At 40.9% G+C, this 18,602-nt stretch overlaps 1 protein-coding gene across 5 annotated transcripts in view; it reads left to right on the top strand.

Annotated features, from left to right (window-relative positions):
* BRF1 (BRF1 general transcription factor IIIB subunit) overlaps positions 1 to 18,602 on the top strand; it is a 237,049-nt gene that overhangs the window by 184,476 nt on the left and 33,971 nt on the right. The window contains exon 17 of one of the 5 annotated variants that reach the window (XM_073349850.1): positions 7,036 to 8,705. The exons of the other annotated variants lie outside the window; for them this stretch is intronic. Coding sequence (XP_073205951.1) covers positions 7,036 to 7,051 — 16 coding nt within the window. The 3' untranslated portion in view covers positions 7,052 to 8,705. Of the gene's footprint in view, positions 1 to 7,035; positions 8,706 to 18,602 lie in introns of those variants that run through there. 5 annotated transcript variants of the gene reach the window in all.

Below are 18,602 nucleotides of genomic sequence, written 5' to 3'. Positions count from 1 at the left end.
GCATATCATTTTTTGTCTCCAGTGAATACCAAGACTACTGTCTGGTTGGAGAGTCAAGTAATTTTATTTTTGACACGCTGAATGAGGCAATAACCTCCTCCTACTTAGTATGTCTGGGTTTTTAGGATCTAGTACATGAATAATTGTTTGATTTATACTGAATACTATCAAAATAGTTGCCACAGCTTAATTTTAATTACCCAGTTGGTCTTCAGCAATATTTTTTTAATGTGAAACAGATTCATAATTATATAGGGATAGTATGTTAATTCTTTTTTTTACAAGGCTAATCAAATAACTTCCACTTTATATGTGCTGAAGTTCCAATTTTGAACCAAGTTATATCCTTGAATTCTTAGTGTGATAGAAGAGGGGATCTAGGTCTGGTGGAAGCTTTAATAGTTTACATTTACTTGAACTGAAATGTTACTACATTACTTGCGAAGCGAAATATGTTGTAGCAAGAAAATGTGGGAACTGAAGGGCCTTTCAAGTCATTACTTTAAAAAATTTTAAGCCTATTTATTGCCATGTACTTGAAATTGGCAATGATGTCTGAGAGGGCAGGATATATTATCAAGGGAATAAATGTGTCAAGTTAATCTCACAAAAAACTTGTCTTGGAAGAAATGAAGCAGGATTGCAAAGCCCAGCTAAATCTCTTTTGATAAAATAAGGTTGTTCTGAACAAAAGGATGTGCCTATATAATAGAAAACGAACCCATGTTTATTACAAAGATAGCAAAAGCCCTCAGTGGAGTTTTCAGGAATGAGTATATTTGAAATTTACTTCCAAAAATTGTTTATCGCCTCACTCCTGTCTTGTAATTATTGATCCTACTAGTAGCTACATTTTGTTAACTGACAGCTAACCAATGCCAATGTGGCTGAGTTGCTAGCAGTCGTGCCACTGAGTCAGAAGATCCATGGATTCATGGCCTACGTATTGTTGACATTGCAGTGCAGTATTAGGGATGTGCTGCAGTGTTAGAGCCTTGGGGTGGCTTGTTAAATTAGCATCTGTTCTGTTCCCATTTCTGTTGGGTTTCCAAATCTGTCTCACGGCCTAGCATCCTAGCCAACATTCCCCTTCTCACTAAAAGAGGTTGCAATTCCCAGTTAGTGTGTAGTACTATTACATAGTACTCAGCACCCAATGGCTGCTCCGTTGCCTGGACAGTTATTTTGCTTCTTGTATTTAAATCATTATTCTGTCTTGTGCTTATCTTGAGTATGACCGTTGCCTTCTGATCTGATTAGCTTAAAAATTTCAGTTCTAGATTATATTTGATCAAAATATTTCCAAAAATGCCTGGCATACATTTCACAGGTCACTTTCATTTCAGTGGATCTTTTGAAATGTGACACATGCAAAAATACACAAGGAATGAGCGGGTCTTAAAAGCTGCTCATCTGCTTTTAATCAGGAAACTTGCCTCTTCAGATGCAGTTTTGGCACTGTGGTTGATTAGTAGAATATGTAGGTGCTTTTACTGGGGGGGAAACAGCTATTTCCCACACATTCAGGACCATAGATAGTATGGAACAAATTATGCTGTGCACTTTATTTTTAGTTACAGGAATGGAATTGACATAAAACTAGAACACTAAGTAGCAGATCATTTCAGTGTTGGAAATGCCGTAGGCTCAGCTAAGTAAATATGCTCAGCCTGGATGTTCATTATTGCTTATCTTGCTATTGTCATGACTTGTGATTTATTTCTCTATACTCAAAACAACCAGGAGCTGTTTTGTTTTGTGGATGTATAATATGTTCAGTGTACAGTATTTAGCTTTGTAAGAGATTGGTATTGTAAGTGGAGCTCAAGTTTTCCAAATCCAGGACCTTTCAGATCAATTACCTGGATTGTACAGAATAGAGTTTCAGTTTAGTAATCCAAGATATTTCTGGGTGTTTGAAAAATTAGCATTGGTTAACATGTCTTGTTTTCACTTAGATGGTGAATCAGCTAGACTTGGGAAACCAAGGTCAGATGATACATATTGGTATGTCTGCTCTGCAATTAGACACCCATGGCTGGCCCATGCCAGCTGACTTGGGCTTATGGGGCTTGGGCTAAGGGCTGTTTAATTGTGGTGTACGTGTTCAGGCTCAGGCTGCAGCCCGAGCTCTGGACCCCTCTCACCTTGCAGAGTCTTGGAGCCTGGGTTCCAGCCCAAGCTCAAATGTCTGCACCTCCGTTAAACAGCCCCCCGAGTCAGCCGGCACAGGCCAGCAATAGGTTTTTAATTGCAGGGTAGACATACTCTGTGTGTGAGAGAACCAAGGCTGTGTTTCAAAATACAGTACTGTTAATTAGCCTCATGAACCATGTTAATAGCAAATAATGTAATTCTTAAGGTAACAAAGCACTCTGTTAATTTACATTATCAAGGAAAGAGTTGGTCTTTTAGGGCTATGCTCCTGGTGCTAGGAAAAAGTAGTATTTAAAAGATCATTTTGAAGTTCATGGTTTAGCTGAAAGGACAGTAGGTAGATGTATTTCTTCAGGAATTCCCTGAAGGTCAAAGATTTTGTGTGAGAGAAAAGCTTGTAGAGATACAATCCCATGTGTTTGACAGATTTGAAGCACTTGTGAGTTTTTTCCATGTGTGTGTTATATGCTTTAATTTTTCCACCATTTATTTTTATTTTTCAGAACTGTCTTCATCTCTTTGTGTAATTTACTTTTGGTATCTCTTCTCTCCCCCTTTCCCCCAACTTTGAGGTCTGCTACATGGCTTGGAATTCATAGGTATTACTGAAACTGAGAGATTGTTTTACTTCGGTCTTCTGCTGTGCTACTGGCTTTAGTTCTGTGTGGTGACTAGCAGAGGATCACTGGCATGAAATTCACTTTTGGAAGAACCCCCTTTTAGAAGAGAGGCTGGGGCTGACAGCACCTTGTTCAGATTGTAGTTCCAAGATCTTTCTCTCAGTCAGCTGGCTTATTTTTATGTTATATTTGTTAAGTGTGTCCTTTAACAGGAATGTGTTCTCTTTTAAAGCATGCTAGAAATGGTTATTTGGTTGTTTGCTGAAACTCTAATTGTTGTTGCCCACTTACGATGGGGATTTTTCTGCATGTCTTCATATGTGAATATGCAGTATAGAATAGGCTTTTGGTTCGGATATTAGCTAATTGGTAAATAGATCCCCTGGAGTTTTTCATGAGATGCCCTGTGAAGGGCAGCTAAACTCTTCGTCCTCTGTAATCTATACTTTGTGAGTTTGTAGTGTAATGTGTACATGTTTGAGTTTTGCTTCTGTATTTTATAATTTAGATCCAAGTAAAAGGATAGTGTAATAAAAATGACTGATGCTTTTTCTTTGTAAAACTAGCATTTACCAAGCACCTCCATTTAAAATAAATCTTGCCACTATCTTCCAACTTGGTAACCTTTACTGGGGACACATTTATGTAAATTGGTTTAATCTTGTTTTCATTTACAAAAAACAAACCTGAGCGAAATGGTGGCTTAACCAAAGAAGTAGGTTTTTCCACTTGTCAGTATTTGCCCTGCTGCCTTTTTAAAGCTATTAAAAATACTTACCTGGGGGAGGTCTTTACAGAGGCCTTGAAAAGAGCTGATGCACACACTCTCTCACAGTTGACTTGACAAAGAACTGATCTAGTAAAGCCCCTAGGGATGGTGTAGACCAGTTAATATTGTTGGCAAGCCTCATGAGCCAGGAAGCCCATTATAATGGGGAAGTAGTTGAGAGGAGACAAATGGGAAATAAATTTAGTACACCTAAGATGTATTGATCTAATTTGATATTTTTAACCTAAAATTAGGTGAGCAGCAGATATTACTCCTCTTCTTACCAGAGCTAGGTGACTGGAGTAATGGTTACCCTTCCCCGCAACAGCTAGGTTAAAGTATGCCAGTACACACAGCAGCTAAGAGAGTGAAGTAGTAGGCATTGCTCTTCCCACCTTACTTTGCAGCACTCAGGTGGCTGCCACGTGGTGGGAGACAAAGGGTTTTCTTTTGTTTCATTTACCTTCCAGTATCTGCTAGGTGTGTGTGTTGAGACTTCAGGGTTGGATTTGAACTCACATTGCCTATGTGCTTCTCAGGTGAGATGGCCACAACATTCTCCCTTGAGCTATTCAAGGCCTGTGTGTCATAGCTACTTTTCAACTCCTTTACCTTCTCCCTGCAAATGTGTGGTGCAATCTATTTGGTGCAAGAACCTTAGAACTACTGAAGCTCACCTAACTGGAGAACCAAACTCATTGTAATCTGATTCCCCCCAAAAGGATAGTGGGCGGCATGGACTCTGTTGGGGTGACTCTCAAACATTTGGGACCTTGGTGCAGTGATCTCAGCCCTAGTTTGATTTCTATCTGTGTGGAAAAAATTGTTGCCAACACATCAATTTTAAGAAAAGCTGTTTTTGTGGGAGCTGTATCTTGGGAATCCCATGGTCAAATGGACCCAAATTTGGTTCAGTAACTGAACCTCATGCCCCCATGAGGCACACCAAATTTCAAGGCTATCCAGGTAAAGATGCAGATTTTCGTGCACTCAGAAGAGTTGACTTTAAATGGAAAACTGGTCCTAACCTTAACTACAGCATTGCTGGCACTCTGCTATAATCTCATTTATTATCCAGAGGCTGATTTGAAAGATGGAACCCCTAAGTACAGTCTGAGGACAGCCTACAGTTAAGAATACAGCACCTCTTCTTTCCCATCAGATGGGGTTGAGGGCTGGCCTTGTCAGACACCCACTATAATACAGTTATCCTAAAATCTTGGTAGCAACTCCACACAATCACGTGCAAGTATTCTGTAAGCTTCAGAAAATTAGTCCTTTTCCAGCTATTGTACAAAGATTTCAGGAATGGTTTTGGTTGTCCTTTAAGTATTGCTTCTGTTGATCTCAGTTTGTGAAGAGACTGCGCCTTTGCACCACAGACTGCAGAACAATTTGCAAACAGTAATTGCTGAGGCAGTGCATTTTTGTCTCACAGAATCAGACATTTGGAGTGAGGTTACCAAAGAGTGGCCATGCTGCCCTCAGTTCTTTTTCATACGCTGTAGGTCTCAGAATCTTTTCCACGTTTTGATGCCTTTTTTCCTAGTTAGTTAATGGTGTTGAGTTTAGTTATTTCATCTTTGGGGTTTTTTGTTTTTGGTAGGTAAAAGGATCTTGGAATCACTGATAGTGAATATATTGGATTTAAAAGAATAAAATTCCATGACAAATCTCTCTCTCTCCTACATAACACATTATCTGAGTGAGCAGAAGCCCCCTTAAATATCCTAATTAAAAAAATGGCTAAATGCAAGCTGTTTGTGAAATGCAAATCTGTTTATGAGATATAAAAATAACCCCTTCAAAGCTGGGGAAAGAAACCTCTGGGAATATGTGGAAGTGTGCGCCCTTCCACATAGCGGGTTCCAAAGATCCAAAATAATTCAACCATTTTTAATTTAAAAATAAAAAAAATATGGATCTGGGTTGACTTCTGAGTCTAGACTTGGGTCAAGTCTGCTTAATTCTATAGCATCCTTATTATTTAATACAAACTGGATATCACTCTTTTCCCTTCCATTCAAGGAAATGTTCTCCTTCTGTGGTCCAGTTTGAGGTCATGTGGTCAGCTCAAAAATGCAGAATGAATTTTAATGACTATCTATAAAATAATTTCTTCCTGAATTGAAGACTGTGTATGAGCAATTCTAGCCCACAGGGTAACTTCGTATGATAATCGTGTTAAGTGCCCCTCAATTCATATCAGCTTAGTCTCACTTTTCAGTTTTAGTGTTAGAAAATGCTCGGTGTTGCCTTGTGATTTTCTCTTTCAAATTTCACTCAATTTATCTGATAAGAGGAGTTTTTTCCTTTAGAAACAGGGGGACAAACAAACAAAACCAAAGCCTAGAAAATATTGCATATACTGGTTATTAGAACTTGAAGGTGCATATCATACTGTGACAGTGGGGGGCTCAAGCTGACAACGACTTGATTTTTGTGGAATTGCATTCGTGAATTGGCTTCCCCTTGGCCCCACTCCAGCAGAGCCCATTTGTTGACCTTTAGAATACATCGCTTGTATATTCAGTTTCCTTAATGAAGGGAAAGACTGTGCTCATGCGCGTGTGTGCCCGCATAGGTTGATGTTGGATGTTTTCAGCTGATGTTGGTTAACTTACATTTTGTTAGAAATTGGACATAAATATGGTTGAAGTATTTTTAGCTGGCCCATTATATAAGATGGGGGGGAATAAACCTACTGGATCAGCAAATAAAACGTACAGAATGTTAACTTTTGCTAAATGCTGTATCATATTTGTTTCCCGCAAAGATTAATACTCAAATGAGACAGGAAAATCTCACAAAGGGTTTTGTTTCTTGATATTGCATACAGTTCCAGTCCAGAGAATTACTAATAATTACATAACTATGACTGCAGTTCTTAAACTGAAGCTCATGTGGTGGTGGAAATTATAAAGATCTGCTACAAAACTCAAGAGCATATGTGGTTGGTTCACATAGTATTTCATAGCATCCAGATAATTAGTTGTAAATTGGTTAGTGTACTGTAGCTCAGTCATCATTATATAAGTGCTATTCCATTACCAAGTAATGATTCCCATGCACTTGTGGTAACTGATTTCTGCCTTACCTTGCTGTGTTTGTTACTAAATATGGAACACAACATTTTGAAATAGTTACTAGAATATGACTTGGGGAAGATTTATGCAGAAAATGTATCTGTGCTTCTGCTTTTTAATTCATTATTTTTCGTAAGTCATCAAACTCTGAACCATATTTTGCCCTTCCTATGCAGTAGGTGAACAACCCAGATGCCATGCTAGGGAATTGTGAGGGCCTTGTGTGAAAGAGGTAGTTTCAGTGCATTGCCACACCTCTTTCTTTCCCTCTTCCGTGATGGAGCCCACTTTCTTATGGCCCTGAGAAAAGGGGAAGGAGTCCGTTAGGAATTACAGTGCTTAAAACACTGATTTCGTCGAGGTACAGCATTTTCTCTCCCTCCGTGTTTTTTCTACACTGCAGAGCTGGTCACATGTGAAGTATACCAGAAGCCTATGTTGGAGAGCAAGAGTAGAGATGGAGAGGCACATAAGCAGGGTCTGGTGCACGACCCTGAAATCGGTTCGCCCGTGATCTGTCTCCCAGAGGAGTGATACTGCAGCAGCCTCGGAGTCTTAGAGTTTTTGCTCTTGTTTGTGCTCTCAGATGGCATCGGTCGTTCCACCAACTGCACCAAAGGAACAGTTTTGGAGTGAAACTATGGGGAAAATAATTTAATACAGTAGCATTACTGCAGTCTCCAGTGGGACATCATTTGTTTGCTTTCAAACCTGTGATGGATCATGGATGTTAGTTGTGTTGCTTTAATATACTACTGGAAGATGCTCAGATATTACAGTGATGAGTGTGGAATGAGAACCCGTATAAAAGTACTGTGTGTACCAGTATGTCTGTTTACTCTGGCTCACAAACTTTTTACAGGTGATACTGATGTAAAAGAAGCATATACAACTTTGTGTAGTGTTTATTAAAGAAAAAGAAGCACACCGGAATATTTAATGATCTCCGTATTTTTGAGATACAGGAAGAAAATATTTTAAATATGCACAACTTACCGTTTTTAAAGAGTAAGTTTAGAAGTTCTGTGTTCACATACCTTTTCCAAGGAGTCTCACTTTTTGTGTAAATAGCATATACTTTACAACATTACTAGTACTTATTTAAATATTTCACATTGTGTACTGTTTAAACATCCTGACAATTTTTTATATGGGAAAAATTAGGGTGTCACTTTTGGTCCCATTTGAGATTTCTTTACAAATTACTCCCTTCTAAATTCTTCTGACAAGCCAGTATAGTATATATTTAAAGAAAACAGTGATGTTTTTGTAAATCAATATTTTATAAAACATAGACTCCTATAAACTGTGCACTGAATTTCATGAAAATATTTCTAAACTTTTTTACTCTGAGACACAGGCATGGAGCTACTGTAGTGTTTGGAATTTTATTCCATTTTTTTAAAAAAAGGACTAATTTAAAGCTACTAATAATTTTCCTATTGCCACAGTAGTCCAAAAGTACCAAATATCAACTGAGGAGTAGGCAATCTGTAACAAAACTCAAAATTCATACAATGCAAGATATCTGACGAAGCTAAAAATGTATCAAATGACTAACTAGCTGGAAGGGCTTAGCTGGAAGGCGCTTATTTGTTTAAAAATAAACCTCCTTTCGCTGACCTTTGAAGACCCTGACTGCATCTGTCTCAGTCTAACCTGGACAGATTAGGAAAGTCCTTAACATCAAAAGAAATTGCAGACAGACTCTTGTCTCAGAGAGTCCCATTGTACTTTGGAGTGATTTATCAGGACATGGCAGCCTCCCTGCGCAGGAGCCTTCACCCGCTGACACAAACAATACAGCAGCAGCCATGTTGCTGTAGGTCAGCCTTGCAGACTACAAACTTTGCATTGTGAAAACAAACAGGGGCTTTGATTCTATAGATTAATAACCTGCCTCTTTATTTCATTAGTCTGAAAATGTTTTGAAGAATTGCTGTCTTTATTGAATCAGGATTTTCATTTAAAATCAAAGTGGTTTCCTGTCTACCATCTCCAAGAGTGGATTACTAACTTTTTGTTCAAATATATTAAATATTAATATAATGAAGTCACATGAAATATCTGTCTTTGAGCACATCACAGTATGCAAAAACTGCTTTAGTATTTTTTTATAATAAAAATTCTTAAAATTGCTATTTGGAAGCATGGATGTTTTATGCATAGTCTGTTTTTTACTAGAATTGGGTTACAATTTGGAATTTGCCATTTAAAATAGAAATGGTTCCTGAAGTGTGGAACACTTAGGGGAAATTCTGAGATTCAAAGTCTTCAGTGCGCTTGTAGAAGTAGCCATAGTTTGTACTGATAGTTTTATTCCTGGTTTCAGAGTAGCAGTTGTGTTAGTCTGTATTTGCAATTGAAAAGGAGTACTTGTGGCACCTTAGAGACTAACACATTTATTTGAGCATAAGCTTTCGTGAGCTACAGCTGACTCCATCGGATGCATAGGATGTATAGGAATGCATTCGATGAAGTGAGCTGTAGCTCACGAAAGCTTATGCTCAAATAAATGTGTTAGTCTCTAAGGTGCCAGAAGTACTCCTTTTCTTTCTGCAATTTTATTCCTGTTTCAGTCGTTCACCATGAGAAGGGGAAAGAGAATTTTAATTTTCTTGTGTGTGTTTTCTTAACTAGTTAATCCTTTGGGGCTCAATTGTAAGTCTTGTTACAGGCCAGCTGAGGGGAGAAAGGGGTGTGAGGAGCCCCCTTTCTCTGTGATAGCTGCCTAAATCCTGAGACCCTGCAAGGGGGGTGGAGGAGCAGCTGTTTCTTTCTTCTCCTGCAGGTGTGTGGGAAGGGGTGCAGAACTCTGGCTTCATGTCCGTCTGTCCCCTTCCCAGGAACTCCTATAAGAGCATTGAGACCCCAGTGGAGAAGGGGAGATAATCTGTGACATCAAAAGGGCAAGTGCTGATTACACACCCCGGCCAGGGTGAAGCAGGGACCAGACTGTGACTGAATCCCAGTCTGGTTCGTCCCCTGTTTCTGATGAAATGCAGCTATGTGCTGCCCCCTTTCTTAGGCTGGATTGTAAGGTTCCAGCTCTTGGGTGGAATTTATCTTTGCCACATGCAACCAAAGTAATTCACTTACAACCTGCCCCAAGTCCAGATAGGCTGGGTAGTAGCCAGTGATGCTCTGACTCTTCCCCTGAGATAGATCCAGTGGCCCCAAATCCTCTGTAACTGTTGATCTTATAACCCTGCCCCAATTCCTCTTTTTATGCTGGAGTATTTTGGAGTGGGGTGGTGCACACAGGTGCAGACACTCCTATGCACAGCTGTTCCTCCTGAGCACTCCAGTTCTAGAAAGCCCCTCTTGTCACTCCCCCAGGGAATAGGTAAGGTGCTGCCAGCTTCTGCGTCAGTTCTACTCACTTCAGTGACTAAAATAACTTTTCTCCTGTTAGCACTGCGGAGCCAGCACAATTAAGACAGAGTGAGCTGGAGTTATTTCTCAAAAAGAAAAGGAGTACTTGTGTCACCTTAGAGACTAACCAATTTATCTGAGCATGAGCTTTCGTGAGCTACAGCTCACTTCATCGGATGCATACTGTGGAAACTGCAGAAGACATTATATACACAGAGACCATGAAACAATACCTCCTCCCATCCCACTCTCCTGCTGGTAATAGCTTATCTAAAGTGATCATCAGGTGGGCCATTTCCAGCACAAATCCAGGTTTTCTCACCCTCCGCCCCCACCCCCCAACTCACTCTCCTGCTGGTAATACCCATCCAAAGTGACCACTCTCTTTACAATGTGTATGATAATCAAGGTGGGCCACTTCCAGCACAAATCCAGGTTTTCTCGCCCCCCCCCTTTTTTTTCCCCCAAAAATGACACACACAAACTCACTCTCCTGCTGGTAATAGCTTATCCAAAGTGACCACTCTCCCTACAATGTGCATGATAATCAAGGTGGGCCATTTCCAGCACAAATCCAGGTTTTCTCACCCCTCACCCCCATACACAAACTCACTCTCCTGCTGGTAATAGCTCATCCAAACTGACCACTCTCCTTACAATGTGTATGATAATCAAGGTGGGCCATTTCCAGCATAAATCCAAGTTTAACCGGAATGTCTCGGGGAGGGTTAGGAAAAAACAAGGGGAAATAGGCTACCTCGCATAATGACTTAGCCACTACCAGTCTCTATTTAAGCCTACCCCGTCAACAGAATTATTGAGGGCTTTTCTACCTGTGGCATGCCAGTGTGAAACCTCAGGGCAGTAGCTTGCTGCACTGCGATGTTCTGCACTATGAAACTTTGTATGAGCATTGTAGCAGTGGCCACACCGGACGTTACTGCGCAGCAAGGTAGCGTGCTCTAGATTCACACCCTGGCTTGCTGCGTAGTAACATCTGGCGCAGACAAGTCCTTTGTGAGTTCTGCGTGGTATGCTTGCTCTTCCAAGTGAGGGCATAACTTGAATCCCTCTCATGGACCAGGGTGTGGGCGGTCAGGCCTAGTGGTCGGAGCCAGGAACCAAGCAAGGCAGGAGCAAGGCTGAAAACAAGGGAGGCACAAGGGCCATCACAGCTGTGTGAACATAAGCACGGAGCAGCCAGTGACCTGCTGCTGCTGAGTCTAAATGGAGACCTGTAGGCTCCTTGCAGCCAACTGGGGGGGCTGACCAATTAGGTGATTGTGCTGCAGCCCAGGTGGGCTCATTACATGAGGGCTGAGCCAGCTAGCCACAGGCATGGTTGTGGGAACTTGGGCCCATAGTTCCTGACACTGTCTGGTAGACAAGTGAAACTGGAAATAATGAGCTTGCAGAACCTTTTACAGCTAGCGATGCATGACAAGGGAAGAACCTAATGTGTCAATTGGATCGCAAGTTGAAGTTGCAGGTCTGGCAACTAGAAAAAACGAGTTTTTATTTGTAAGCGGAGCATTTTTTTTTCTCAGTTCATTGAGAAACAAACGTCGAAGTTGACTGATTTTTGTGATTATTTATTGCTGTTAGTAATAAGAAAATAGAATACAATTTCACTTTGAGATTTTAATTAACGTAAGAATTATGGCCAGATCCTGTTTGCCTTGCTGACACAAGCACCTCTTGACATCAATGGAATTTCTCACATGGCACGGCAATCTGGATTTGGCCCTTAAATAGCTTTTATATAACACGCCCACATGCAGGTGTTAGGTCGGGGTGGGCAAACTTTTTGGACCGAGGGCCACATCTGGGTGGGGGAAATTGCATGCAGGGCTGGGGTGTGGGAGGGAGTGCGGGGTATAGGAGGGGGTACAGTGTGCAGGAAGGGGCTCAGGACCAGGGGTTGAGGCAGAGGAGGTGTGCGGGGTGTACGAGGGGGCTCAGGGAAGGGGGTTGGGGTGCACAGTGCGGGAAGGGGCTCAGGGCCGTGGTGCAGGGAGGGGTGCGAGGTGCAGCAGGGGGCTCAAGGCAGGGGATTGGGGTGCAGGAGGAGTGCGGGGTGCAGCAGGGGTTCAGGGCAGGGGGTTGTGGTGCAGAAGGGATGCAGGGAGCTCAGGACAGGGGGTTGGGGTTCAGGAGGGTTGCAGGGTGCGGCAGGGGGTTGGGGTGCAGGTAGGGGGCTCAGGGCAGGGGGTTGGGGTGCGGGGTGCAGGAAGGGTTCAGGATCTAGCCTGGCGTCGCTTATGCAGTTCCCCGTTCCTGACCAATGGGAGCTGCGGGGGAGCCACCCACAGGCAAGGGCAGTGTGTGCAGCCCTCTCCCCCCCCTCCCCCAGGAGCTGCAGGGACGTGGTGCCAGATGCTTCCTGGAGCAGTGCGGGGCCCTGAGGGGCTGGATCCAGCCTGCGGGCAATAGTTTGCCAACCCCTGTGTTAGATGCAGAAACTTTGGCGCAACCTGTTATCAAGCAGTTGACTGTACGACACTGCTGGAAGGCTCCATTGAACAATCAATAGTGTTCACTTTCTTCATGAGTAGGGAGAAGCAATGGACAGCCATGATGGTATAATGACTGACTCCTCCCCCAGCCAGCATGAGAGTTTTGGCACTTCCCGGTACAATGGAGGTTTTTGAACTGTGGGGCACACCCACCTAGGTGGGCGTGGAGGAACATTTGGGGGGGCCAAGGGGAAGCAGCGATGTCAGCAACTCAGCCTGGCATGGTGGAGCTCGGTGAGGGAGTGCCACCTCCACCCCGAGTCCCCCTGGGTTTGGGAGGGGGTGCAACCAAAAATTGTAACTCAAAGGGCGGGGTGCGGGGGGGTCAGCTCAAAAAGTTTGAAAACCGCTGCAGTACCACTTATACATAATTTTAATATTGCCCTTACTGTCTGGCAGCAGTAGTTTGTTTTTTTTAAGCTGCTTAAGCCCTTAAGCAAATTAACTAGATATCTGTATAATAGCAATTGCTTGATGACCATGAACAGAATTTTAAGAGGAACATATGCCATGGGTAGGTTTTAATATTTTCTTCATTGAATTTTGTCCGTATAAATACAGAATGAGCAACCAGAAATACCGTTTCACAAACCTGCATTAAGTAGCTTCCGTAAGCTCTTTGGGTCATTGATTGAGACGTGTGTATATGCAGCATTAAGCATATTGTGAAGACCAGAGACTGGGAAATCCAACTGATGGTCAAAATACTGTTGGGCCTGTGATTAATGGAAACCCTGAACAAAGACATGCATTTTATAGAGGGCTATCAGTGAGGCCAGTGTCTGTTTCAGATGTATTTCTTGATTACTTGCAGTCTCCTTTCAGTTGCTGTTGATTTCCAGTGCTGATATAACTTTACTGTATTTGTCAGTGTGCTTTCCTCTCCATACCAGTACCCACTAAAAGTTTGGCTTGAGCTAGCTGCCTTTCATGCAAATGCTTATTACTTATTAATGCTATTCGACATTGGTGAGGCCTCATCTGGAGTACTGTGTCCAGTTTTGGGCCCCACACTACAAGAAGGATGTGGATAAATTGGAGAGAGTCCAGCGAAGGGCAACAAAAATGATTAGGGGACTGGAACACATGAGTTATGAGGAGAGGCTGAGGGAGCTGGGATTGTTTAGCCTACAGAAGAGAAGAATGAGGGGGGATTTGATAGCTGCTTTCAACTACCTGAAAGGGGGTTCCAAAGAGGATGGCTCTAGACTGTTCTCAATGGTAGCAGATGACAGAACGAGGAGTAATGGTCTCAAGTTGCAGTGGGGGAGGTTTAGATTGGATATTAGGAAAAACTTTTTCACTAAGAGGGTGGTGAAACACTGGAATGCGTTACCTAGGGAGGTGGTAGAATCTCCTTCCTTAGAGGTTTTTAAGGTCAGGCTTGACAAAGCCCTGGCTGGGATTATTTAACTGGGAATTGGTCCTGCTTTGAGCAGGGGGTTGGACTAGATGACCTTCTGGGGTCCCTTCCAACCCTGATATTCTATGATTCTATGATTCTACTTTTAGGCACTGATGCACCTGGGTTTGTGTGATTGTATTGTCTGCTCCAGATCAGAAAGAAATATATAGTGTATTGTTGATATTTTGTTTTGTGGTGTTTTGTAGCAGCCAGTAGTCAGCCATGCATGTTAAATAGTAGAGGAGACTGGACTGTGTTTCTGCACAATTTAGCTTTTGAGGAGGGCAATGGTGTTGAGATGGGCATTTAGGGTTAAGTGGGTCAGTGGAAGTAGGTAGTGATTGTAGCCTTTAATCAGGTTGTCTTTGGACAAGGTCTCTGGTTGTGCAGTGTTCGTTTCCAGAGTATTTTGAAAATTTACTTCAGACATTAGTTTTCAGAAGCATCCTGGTTGGATATTTCCTGGATGGGAGAATGGCATGGTGTCACTAGACACAGTCTCTTTATTGTCTAAATAAGATAAGTAAAAAACCAAAGAGACCTCTGAGCCCCTTGTATCTGAGTCCCCTTTTTCATGTTCATTAATTTTAAAATTGAATTAAATAAGGCTTTTGCTACGGAGGCAACCAAAATCTTGAATTTTCCTCTACCCCACGATGCCATATTCTGCCTGGCTGCTGTACTCAGCATTGCTTCTTGAGCAGTACTGGCTTCTCTCAAACTTTAAACTAAATTGGATATACAGTAAGCCCAACTTAGTTTTTAATTAATAAAAAGAAAAGGAGGACTTGTGGCACCTTAAAGACTAACAAATTTATCTGAGCATAAGCTTTCATGATGAAATAAGCTGTAACTCACGAAAGCTTATGCTCAAATAAATTGGTTAGTCTCTAAGGTGCCACAAGTACTCCTTTTCTTTTTGCGAATACAGACTAACACAGCTGCTACTCTGAAACCTTTAATTAATAAGTGACACTTAAAGCAGCACAGCCACCTGAAGCAAGCTGCTGAGCATAGTGGTTTGAGCTCAGGGGAGGCGTGGCTATTTGCTGGAGTGCTGCCTGCTCGTTTGTGCTTCTCACACATCAGAACCGTGAAGAACGCCATGTTTCTCCAGTAGTCCATCTACTGTTCTCATCCGTTCTCCAGAGGTGTTGGGCCTACTTTCAAGTTTACTTTCATTTAATAGGATAAATCAGGAGTGGTTTTAAATATTCTCAATTTACCACCATAAGAAAAAGGTCAAAGCACACCCGGCTTTTGAAGCACCAATTTTCAAGAGAGTTCTTAAAGAATAATTTAAACCTAGTAGGGTGCCCAGATTGTAAGTGTGAAAAATCGGGACAGCTGATGGGGGGTAATTGGTGTCCATATAAGACAAAGCCCCGAATATCAAAACTATCCTTATAAAATCTGGACATCTGGTCACCCTAAAACCTAGTTGCATTAGAATGGCATTAAGACATGACAGGTATATTTCAGATGTCTTTTCCAACTACCTGCGAGGTAGGTATATTAATGGACCAGCAAATCATTCCCTTTTTGGTCTTCATTATTGTATCGTGTCAGCCTTGAGTTTGAATGTTTTTAGCTTTCATTTGTCTCTTCTCACAGTGAGTCTTAATATTATTTATTGTTTTTGTGTTTAATGTAGGTCCTAGATGTTTTGACTACAATATTTCTTTAAATCTAGAACAGATTTTCATTCTTCATGGAAAGGAAAATAAGTATTTTTTGTTCTGCTCACAAATTCACAGCAAAAAAAGGATTTTTAAAAGGGAAAATCATTCAGAAACATCTAAAATACACACTGATTAAACAGTGTGGATCATTCACATATGTGCCACGTGGTCTCATGAAAATCAGTACTCTGAGGCTAATCTATGGTGCCATAGCAGTCTACAATAACTGTAAGTGATTGTCTCTCCAAGTATTATTACTGGAATAAAAATGCAGCCCTTAAAATTTCAAGAGATCAAGACACTCATCTCAGCACTCATCATTCCATAAAATGGATCAACAGTATTCTACCCATGCATGCACACAGTTCAATATTCTTTAAAATGATCTCGGGGGCTGATTGTGCTGTTCTGATTCAAACAAAACTCCCCAGTGAAGTCACACTTGGACAGATGTTATCAAGTTAAATGCAGAACAAGAATAAATAACATTAAGGATTGACCTGGACAAATTAAAGTCTGTACTTTGTTCTTTGCAAAAGGCAGTGGGAGCTAAAGAATATCTTTTGTCAAAATATTTTTATGATCGGAGCCATGAAATTACCATGAAATTCAGTGAGGCGCTTTTCATTTATAACTTAGGTTATGGGGAGTTTATAATTTGGGTAATAGGGAGAAGTAGTGTCTAGTAAATATAGATGAGTTTCTGCTACATTATATTGCATGTAGACATAGTAACAAGTTTGGTTTTAGGGCCCAATCCTGTGATTGAATTTATACGAACAGACTCCTGGGGCCCCTTGGCAGTCACTGAAGCTCACGTGAGTGGATCTTGGGAGCTATCTTTGTCTTCAGTGGGGTTCCGTATATAAGTCTGGTTGCAGGATCGGGGCCTTTGTTTGAAAACTTGATAATGACAGAGGGTCTTGTGAACTTCGATTATTTTCAGTTCCTGCAGTGAAACTCTATGCATGTAATTGCAAATGTATATACATTGTTTTTCTATCCAGTGGGTTTCAGAGAGACTCATGAAATCACTGGTGAATGAATGGTGTTTAATTCACAAAAATGCCTTCATTAAATTTATATGATACTGACAATAAATATGTAGGCATGACATTTTATCAGGTTTTTGCTTATAACTATCCAAAGGCAGATTGTCATATCATGAGCAGTTCATCAATGACACGGTTGCCTGTGATTGATTAAAAGTGGCAGATTTATTTCAGCTTCATTCTTTCCATTAGCACTCCTATCGACCATCTGGCAGAGAGAAACCTGACTTGTGAGATGGGCTAGGATCTTGTTTGAAAAATTACAAGGTTTCTTGGGAGCTTTTTGCCAATGTCCAGATGAGCCAGAAATGTATCACTTTCCGTTCCTTTTTGACTGGTTATTGTAATGTGAATTTATGAAGCTTGCTGCTGAGTCAGTCTGTAATTTGTTTTAATATTTGTTAATATTTTTTAATGTTTTTAATTGTTTGCAGTAGATGTACAGTGAATTGTTATAAAAGTGTTGTGTTTAGGTTTCTGTCTCTTTGATAGCATTTACGTTTTGGCTAGAAGGAGTAGAAGCTTGTTGCTTGTAAAATGGAAAAGCCTTATAAAATGGTAGCTATGCAACAAAATCTATGGCTTTAGCTGAAAAAGTTAGTTAGCATTTGAGTTTCACCTGAAAATCATGTGCAAGTCAGTTATCAAGGAGGAAAGTGTAAGTGACATGAAATAAATACAGATTATTAGCCATGTCTCAATCTAGGGAGGTCTGAACGTCCATTAAATGGTAGATGACATGAAAGAAGTATGAAGCTTGCTTTCAAAGAACAGTGAAAGCTCAGGGCATAAAAGGGAGTTTCTCCTGACAGCATTGAGAATTACATCATCCTCTGAATGAGAGCAGCTGCTCTGTTCCCAGCATCCCCTGATGAATAAGAGTGTATCAGGGCTATCTTTAGTAAACAGCTTAATATGGTCTTTCTGCTGCAGAATACAGCACCCAAGATTCTAATGCTGCTGAGCCCATCTGAAGCAACATCTCTCACTCCCCCGCCCCTCCCCCAAACAAAGCAGTTCAAAATGAAGGTATGACATATGCTTCTTAATTCCCCTCTCATATCTACATTTTGCAATGGTCCTTGTAATGATTTATCTTATCTGTGTGCTACAGACAGGTGAATTAAGGACAGAGTGATCAGCATTAGATATGAATTTCCTTGTATTCGTGGGTCTAAATTATATTAGTGGTATGTTAGATCTTAATTAAACATAATGGTATCGGTCTGTTATTTTTTAAAAAATAAACCATAAAATATACATTTAAATTCTCAGTGTGATAGATTCATATCTGTAAGGCTTTGAAGTGTTTGGGTGCATATATGAAACAGTCTCCACTGAGGTACCAATTTAGTTCCTTAAAGCACAATAAAGTATTAATAGAATGATAATGATTTCCTCATAAATATGTTTAACATCACCATCACACCGCCAGACTTAGACCACCCACTCAAATGTAACATTGCCACCTAAAAAAATGAGCAAAAATATACATAAAGGTCAGAGTAACAAATTACTAGGAGATCACCCTTGAAGAATAATCTCCTAGTACTTTATTTTCAATTCAAAGTACATTTTTGCAAATTATATTAGGAAGCAATGTTAAGTGTGTATGGGTGACGGTAAGCCTCAGTCTTTAGAATTGGTAACTGTCTGGATCCCTTAACTGTTTGTTTCCATACTTTTTAATGTTTGGGGTTTTTAAAGGTATAGAACTTTGTAAATGAAATGAAATTTTTGGATTTTAGCTGTACTCCACTGAAACATTCTTTCAGTCTTAACTCTCTAACAAAGGTTTTGTTTACATATCCAGGTCATATGGATAATACGTAAAGTCCCTGATTTGCAAGTCTCGTACATTGTTTTGGGTAATGTCATACTGGATATGAAAATCTAGATAACATTTAATTGGTCACCTGAAAGTATTGCATAGAGGATTA

This window comes from Lepidochelys kempii, chromosome 6, assembly GCF_965140285.1.
Source record: "Lepidochelys kempii isolate rLepKem1 chromosome 6, rLepKem1.hap1, whole genome shotgun sequence".
NCBI classification, from domain to species: domain Eukaryota; kingdom Metazoa; phylum Chordata; order Testudines; family Cheloniidae; genus Lepidochelys; species Lepidochelys kempii.
Note: the sequence above shows the minus strand (reverse complement) of the source record. Positions and strands in the feature narration are given on the sequence as shown.